Raw genomic sequence first — 8,503 nt, forward strand, 5'->3', positions numbered from 1 at the left:
GACTACATTTGATTTTAGAGTGAAATAACGCACCTTTATCTCCATTACGATTATCTGAGAGTTTACAGATAAGATTTTACATTAAATGAAATGTATGATGAGCTTATAAAATATAAAAGTTGAAAAACCTTTTTGTCTGGTGAGCTCTTACAAAAAAGCAGAAGCCTTTTGTCACATGTTTTAAAGGTAAGCAAAGATATTGCCACTATAAACTCAAATTATTTCATTTCAAATCATCATAAACAAGGTCAAATTATAACATTTTTTACAAAATAACAGCGATCATCCTAAAATCTGAAAACATCTTCATCTCACGACCCCTCAGATTTATCTGGTGAACCTATGGAGGGGCTCGACCCTGAGGTTGGGAACCACTGGAAAACTGTCTCACTGTACATAAAGTAGTTAAAACAGTAAAGTGCTGCTGAAGCATCAATGACTCAGGATTAATGTAATAATATCATGTATAACACTATATCAGTCACAGAGGGCACTTCTCTACTACTACTACTTTTAATACTCAGAGTACATTTTTCTGAGAGTACTTGTGTATATGCAGGACTTTTACTTGTACTGCAGTATTATTACATAGTGGTATTAGTGTTTTTACTCATGAAAAGCACCTGAACACATCTTTCACCACTGGTTCTACATATCTGCTGTAGTTTGTAAATTATAAATCAGCACCCAAGCACTTTGTGTTAAAGCTGCAGATCTATGATGTGTTTAGGTGTCATTTCAGACACTGTCAAAACTGAACTTTAAAATAATTTCATATTGTTTTCCTAAAATATTCTTATCTAATTGATATTTTTTGTATTTCTAAAAGAGTTAGTTAGCTCTTATTACTAACAATAACACAGACAGTGGAAGTGGAAATGTGTTTTTGTTTTTTTCCTTTTTATATTTATTTGTGAATATCTGTGTTTTAACTCGACATTTTCCTTGATACTATGTGTGTATGGTGCATTTATACTACGACTAACAATTAACATTATTACATGACCACTCAGTACTAAGCACTCAGCACCCATCTTCAAACTGAGCCTTCATTTTAATGTCAACGCCACACCTGTGAAGTGCAGCGACTGTATCTTGCAGGCTGTGACGTAACTGTGGTGATGAAGGTGTTGACAAACAGACAGACGTGTAAACACCTATCACAGTTCTCAAAACCACGTCCGTGCTTCCTGCTACAGTCAGTTTCTGCAGGACTACATTTTCCCATCATCACTCTCACACACACACACAATGAAAATAACACCACAAACTGTGAGATTACAGATAAAGGAAATCATAAAAGTTAATATGATTCAATTTATAATTTCTTCATCATTTAAAGGGAGAATAAAGAAATAGTATTATTGTATTTTTAATATTAAATTTTTTTACATAATTATTCTGCTGTCAGACCCAAGACTGAGGTAGTATTCTAGTTTTAATTAGTTATTTCTGGCATCTACACCGAGTATGTTTGTTATTTCTTTTGCCGCTTTCACACTTTAGTTTATCTCATATATCGCTGGTCGACAGGTGAACTTTGCTTTGTTTGGTTTGCATTGACACATGTAGAAAGATTACAAAAATTATAATTAAAAACCAATCACTAACTCAAAAATTGGTCTGCACAGTGTGCAACAGCATTTACTTTATTTTTATTCTCTTTGAGATTTCAAAAACTGCATTTAACATACGGTTTCACACAGTAGTGTAGTACAACTGTATTGTGAATTCTTTATTTCCCACTGCCCATGAAGGCACCATTAGCCAGCCCGGTGATGACGTCAGTCGGCGGGTGTCTCCATCTCTCAGGTTCAGTTCAGGACTTTAAGACTTATTAAACCTAAAACTAAGGACAAGCCCGGTGATGATTATTCATCCTTTAATCAGCTGCTACACTGGAAACTGTTTCTCACGATGAAGGAACGTGTCACTTGAACGCATCGGTTCAGCTGCTCTGTTAGTTTTTAATAGTTCGTGGTGATGAATCAGCTCCACTGACTGTATCTGGTCATGGATGAACCCACTGATAGTTTCGGTCTTTGCATTAAATTTGTGTAAAATATAAAATAAAATAAATCCTACACCGTCTGTAGGATCTGGAAGAATAAAGCAAACAAATAAAAAAAACAGAGGAGGATGAAATGAACATTATAGAAACATTTGGCGCCATAAATCTACTGAAGTCAACGGTGATGACGACAAATACAGTTTAACTCGTTTAATCCAACATCAGCCTCTTCAGCAGAGACACAATCAGGACACAAATGATGAGTTTAAGGCCCATCCAAATATCAGGATAAAAAAAAACAAACAAAAGAAACTAAAGTTCCTCTGTAAGGCACCGGGGTTAAAAATCAAACATGTTTTTCTGAAACATCTGAGGATGACATCTTTAATCTGAGAGTGCAGCGCTGCCCCCTGCTGGCTGCGAGTCCACATCACCACCTCCGCTGCTTCAAACACACATTTCATGACACTAAAAATAAAAATGTTTTGAATTTTTAAAATGAAAATCAGGAGAGGTGAACGGTGCCGACTCTCTCCCAGCGGATCCAGTGGAAGACTGTGTTTGTACTGGGCAGATCCCAGTTTGAACGGGACCACAGTTTTAAATGAAAGACGTGTGAAGGCAGAAGCGAGCAGCGGATTATCTGAAGGTAGTGTTCATATTTAGGGTCGAAAAAACAAACGCGGCGTTATCTCTACGGCTGCTCTGGGGGTTTACGATGGTCGCCGTTGGCAACCACAGGGGACTCTGAGGTTTCCTGTCGGATTTCAGCTACGTGTCGTTTCTTGCTGCTCTCTTCTTCTGTGGTGGCGCCGTTCGCCTTCCCCTCCCTCTTCCTCTTGCAGACCAGGCCGGAGTCTTCCTCGCCGATCCGACCCTCCGGTATCCCCAGAACTCGCAGGCAGACGATGGCGGCCGCTTGCTCCGCGAATTTCTTCGACTTCTCCCTGGAAAGGAGAAGATGAATAAACATGTCGGTCGTCCAACAATAACCCCGCTGCCAGTACAACAGCTCAGTTTTCATCCCTTAGATTAGGAAATATAAATATAAACCCTTTTTGCCTGAATAAAATACAGTCTAAAACAGATTAAAGTGACATTTAAATCAGGAACGATCTTTTTAAAGCTCCGTGTTTCTTCTTCTTCTGTGTTTTATTTGAAGTGTTGATCCATCAGAAGATATAAAAACCATCTCAGTGTAGTTTCACATCTCCTCTCTCAGGCTTCTCTCTGCAGCTCTAGTAACAACAGGTCGGTGAGCCAATCAGAAGAGAGGAGGCTCTGAGCCTCTCTTCTGATTGGCTGACTGTTTTGAGTGATCCAATAAAAATATAGCAGATTTCAGGTAAAAACACTCAGAGAAACCAAATCCTGCAAGGTTTGGATGGTGGGTCCAGGTGGGCGGGGCTTGGGGCGAGTTAATTGTGTCTTATAATTACCAGAATACTGATGCTAACGAGCTTCAGACTGATGTAGGAGTGTGTGTGTGTGTGTGTGTGTGTGAGAGTGTGTGTGTGTGTGTGTGTGTGTGTGTGTGTGTGAGAGTGTGTACTGACCACAGTGAAGGTCTGTAGCTCTTGTCAGCTACAGTCACAGTCGACTGGAAGGCTCGATCCTGAGAGCGCTGCACCTGAAAACACAACACACACACACACACACACACACACACACACACACACACACACACACACACAGTTCACACCTTCCACACAAACTGCAGCTCCTCTAATGACCAGTGATGTTTTGTTTTGTCAGACCTTTAATTTGGGCTCCAGCTGCTGATTAACCAACATGTTGTTCTAACAATTAAACGAGAGTGTTTCCATGACAACAGCCTCTAAAAGACACAGTACAGTCTGGACCTTCGTACCGTCTCGTACAGCGGCTGCTCCAGTTTCTCTCTGCGGCTCCACTCCAGCAGGAACATCTTAGGAGTGATCTGAGGTGGGTACTCCCTCCTGACCACACACACACACACACACACACACACACACACACACACACACACACACACACATCCAGCAGCATAAAAACAATCAGATTCTGTTGTTGAATAAATCAGACCACATGTGTATCCAGATGTTGTTCCAACGCTGTGATAAACTGACCGTTCAAACCTGACCGCCATGGTGGTGACGTCCCCGTCCAGGACGGGCCTGTCGGGCTGGCTGCTGCTCTGCAGGGCGTCCCTCCTGGCCTGCAGCTGCTCCTGGGTCAGCTGGTAGAACGCCTGCAGCCCGTACGCGTCGCTGCAACACAACGCCACGGTCACATGACATCAGCACCTCACCGACACCTGACACTCTCTTATCAGACACCGGATCAAGTCCCGTACCTGATCTCGGCGTTGGTCTGAGCCGCCTGCACCTGCTTCCCCAGAGGAGACTCCACCTTGTCTCGGAGCATCTGACACAGACAGTACTTTGTGTTGAAGGCGTGGTTCTCGTACCGGATCGCCTGAGGAACAGAAACACAGTCAGCCCCGTGTCCAGATGTTACTCCAGATGTTACTCCAGAAACTACAGCTGGAAACTACAGCTGTCCAACGTCAACAGACTGAAGCATCTCGAGTAGAAGAGTCAGGACGCAGATATTCATGACTTCTTACAACTGGATTTAAGAATCAACATGTTGATATTTTTAAAAGCAAACGCAACAGCTTCCTTTTCAGTCCGGCTTTTAATAGAATCTTATTTATCTTTCTATTCATTTATGCATTTTAAGCTGCTTGATTGTTATTTTTACTTATTTTATTCTACTTTTCTTTCTGGTTTTACTCACTTCCAAACATCTCCAGTCTTTAAGCATTTCATTATTTTATCTTTATATTTTGTCTCCATTTTTATTTTTTAATACATTACATTTTATTTCTGGCTTTACTCAAGAGAGTAAATTAGTCGATCAATAACCAATAATCAGGATAAATCAATATTATTGATAAACTTTATAATTGCAAAAATAATTGCTGCAACTCTAACACATTTCTTCACTTTTAGCGACTTCTATTAAAAACTGTCTCTGTGGTGAAGACGATGAAGACGATGATGAGGCTCACATATTTGAGGTATTCCTCCATGACCCTCTCCAGAGGAAGTGGCCCCCCGCTGTTGAACACCGATGCGTTCCACATGGCGGCGCGAGCCAACATGACGGACGAGGCGCCGGTCGCCTTCTTGAACTCGTCCACGTCGGCGTTGGTCTTCACCAGGTCCAGAGATCCTCCGCTGCAGCACACGAGGTACAGCCATCAATAAAGGCCGGGAGTGTTTTTACAGAACATTATGATGTCACAGTGGAGTTGACCTTTGACCTTTCGGATGTAAAATGTCATCACCTGTTTGACATTAATGTTAAACTGTGTCATAATTAGTGCATGAATTTGTTGAGTTATGGCTAAAAATGTGTTTTGTGACCTTTGACCTTAATCACATCCTCCTCGGTTCATCCCTGAGTGCAGTCGGACGTTTGTGCTAAATGCTAACTGTGCTAATCAGAGCCGCTGTTGGTTAAACTCAGTGAACAGCTGATGCTTTACTTGGCGATGACGGGGATGGAGACGGCCTGAGCGGCGGCCTGGATGTAGTCGCAGTGGACGGGGTGTCTGGGACGCTCGTCTTTAAACCTGAACATCAAACAGCAGATTTTATATAAACATATTCAGTCCAACACTCATTTAAATATATGACAACAATATCTAACTGATGAAACCGGTCGGTGCGTTTACCTGCCGTGGACGGCGACAGCGGTGACGCCGGTCCTCTCGATCCTCCGCACCAGACTGACGGTTTCCTCCAACTGGAACCAGTGAAGAACATGACACCAGTAAGAAGTTACTGGGGACACTGGGAGGCTCCTGAGGTTCATTTTCAGATGTTCTTATTATATGTATTTTGTCGTTTTCCTTTTCAACAACATGCTTGTGTTCAAGCTTTTAATTTGAAAATTCACCTTTAAGCTTTTCTGTTTTCATTTTCAAACTGTTATTTCACAAAATCAATCAATCGTTCAGGTCTTACCGAGGGCAGGATTCGGATTTTACACGTCACTGGGATGGAGACGCCTGCGACGAGCTTCCTGAGGATCTGCATCAGAGAGAGAGAAGAGTCGACCCGTCCATATACCATCAATATCATTGATCAGTTAATATACACAACACAGTGGACGCACTCACCGCTTCGATCTTGTCGGGGTCTGACAAAAGAGCAGCTCCCATCCCGCCCTGTGGGACAGCGGAGGTCAAAGTTCAGCCAGAGGTCAAAGGTCAGAGCGGCAGCAGGTCGGTCACTGACAGGTAACTCACCTTAGTGGAGTATTCCTTCGGACAGCCCATATTCACGTCGACCGCGGCCACGTCCTTCTCCCTGCGCCACAGACAGGCGGTGTCAGAGAGCATCATGGGATACACTAGTTCACTACAGCTGTTCCTTAAAGGGCCAGTGTGTAAGATTTAGCGGGAGCTATTGTCAAAAACTGAATATAATATTCCTAATTATGTTTTCATTAGTGTAGAATCACGTTAGCTTAGCATGAGCCCTTCATATCTACAGAGGGAGCGGCTCCTCTTCTACTGAGCCGCCATGATGCACGGCCATGTTTCTGCAGAAGCCCAGAGGGGAGAAACCAACTGGCTCTAGAGAGAACCTTTCACGTCTTTACGTCACCTCAAGGCCACCGTAGGTTCTCCTACACATTTTGGAAAGGGAGGGGAGATGTCACTAAATCCTCCACACTGGTCCTTTAAATGTTTATCTCCTGCAAGATTACAGTGAACCGTGGATCCAAGTGTCAAATATTAACTTTGCTTATTTCTTCAGAGCCGTTGGCAGAATTTGGAGTGACACAGGAGTTTTAATTGTTATGATAAATTGACAGCTGTGTTTTCTCTGAGGTTAAACTCAAGGCGGGTCAGAGATGAAGTCTGTGAACTCACACAAGTCGGGCCACGATCAGCGCTCGGTCCGGGTCGGCAGTCCCCTAAAAAAAACACAAAAACACAACGAAAACTAACTTGCTCTGAATTTCAGTCCAGAGCGAACTGAGAGAAACTGATGCTCAGATGTTTTCTGTCTCACCATCTGGAAGACGACTCTATCCTTCTCCCTCTCACACGTCCTGAACATCACTCGCTCATCTGGAGCCACGAAGTCCACCGTCTGCAGAACCTCTGACAAACACACAGCGAGAAACTGAAAATGTAAAGCGTGTTTGTTTCGTGCCGGTCAGTCTGGAAGAGAAGCCACCGGTTTACGTTTTTTAATGTATTTTGACCGTGGTAATTGTTATACTGTAATAAACTATGGTGAAGACGGACGACTCCCTACCATTGAAGCAGTCGTGAAGTCCGACTGTTTATCTGTCAATTATTTATATTCCTTTTGTTCGGAACGGTCCGCAGATCAAAACAATCAAAAGAGTGCTTCATAAAAGGTTGTGAATATTGTAAATATAAATACGAAAACAAGTTCCTGCCGGGGGGCTTCGGGTATGTTTGTTTTGGTTAGTTTACTGCCTGGCGATGAACTCCTAACCAATGAGTGAGCCAGCTAACCCTTTCTCCGCCTACAGACAACAACAAAATAAAAAATTATTTTGATGGTTTAAGCTTCACTTCTGAAACAGCTATTATAGCTAGCAGCTAGACATCCTTTTTTAATTAAGCTCCAGCCGGGGACCGGCCACCAAAAATGGGTACTCTCCCCGGAAAACAGGGACATTTGGTCACCATGTGTTACGGTCCTGATGGGACTGGAAGAGAGACGGATCCTTACCGTTCACCACCCTCTGACACTGGGCCATCTTGATGTCAATCAGCTCCTGAAACAGACACCACAGAGTTCACAGCACTGACACAAACACTGAGCTCAGTTTAATCCTCCATCCTCCATCCTCACCTCGCAGTAAACCACATCGGCTCCGTAGTCCAGAGCCAGCAGCCTCATGGGCAGAGTCCCCACCCGGACCATGGGAGCCAGGGCGGTGATGTTACTGAAGCTCAGCCTGCCTGCCGACATCCTGAAGACTCGGTCAACAACCGGGTCCGAAATGATCAACCGTTCCCGGCTTGGCTGCGATGAGACGCCGTCTTCAGCTCGGCGAGACGCACCCGCGAAACTCCGCTCGTGAAATCAGTGGATTTAACGCGGAGTCCAAAACTGCAGACTTTAAACTTGAGATATGAATTAATAAACTTTTATTCTTCGATTCGGCAAATAATTAGTCCACCATGCCACACACGTCAACTTTTAGCACCGCTTCTGTGTAATCTACTCCTACAGGTTAGCATGTTTACCTGGCTGTGCCGAGCAGACACACACGATTTAAATTAGCTAATTCTAAAATAAGAAATCAATCAAGTGAAAAAATCATATGCCGAATTAACTACAGCATGTTATAGATTTGTAAACAAGCTAAGGTTATGCTCTGTCATGTCTGTGCTCTTGTCTAAAATCAAGAGATCTTTAAACTACAACTTTCCTAAATGGAGTTTGGCGG

At 43.1% G+C, this 8,503-nt stretch overlaps 1 protein-coding gene across 1 annotated transcript; it reads right to left on the minus strand.

Annotated features, from left to right (window-relative positions):
- Window positions 1-2,206: 2,206 nt before the first annotated feature.
- On the minus strand, window positions 2,207-8,206 carry dus2 (dihydrouridine synthase 2). The gene is made up of 15 exons (XM_023404280.2): window positions 7,903-8,206; window positions 7,780-7,825; window positions 7,084-7,175; window positions 6,942-6,985; window positions 6,312-6,372; window positions 6,183-6,230; window positions 6,028-6,093; window positions 5,736-5,806; window positions 5,547-5,633; window positions 5,067-5,235; window positions 4,347-4,468; window positions 4,120-4,260; window positions 3,882-3,969; window positions 3,568-3,641; window positions 2,207-2,958 (listed from the first exon to the last, which is right to left on the minus strand). The coding sequence occupies exons 1-15, from the start codon at window positions 8,020-8,022 to the stop codon at window positions 2,706-2,708; spliced, it is 1,482 nt and encodes a 493-aa protein (XP_023260048.1). The 5' UTR covers window positions 8,023-8,206; the 3' UTR covers window positions 2,207-2,705.
- Between the last annotated feature and the right edge of the window lie 297 nt (window positions 8,207-8,503).

This window comes from Seriola lalandi, unplaced genomic scaffold (assembly GCF_002814215.2).
Source record: "Seriola lalandi dorsalis isolate HSWRI2012SDOR001 ecotype SW California unplaced genomic scaffold, Sedor1 jcf7180002054238, whole genome shotgun sequence".
NCBI lineage: Eukaryota > Metazoa > Chordata > Actinopteri > Carangiformes > Carangidae > Seriola > Seriola lalandi.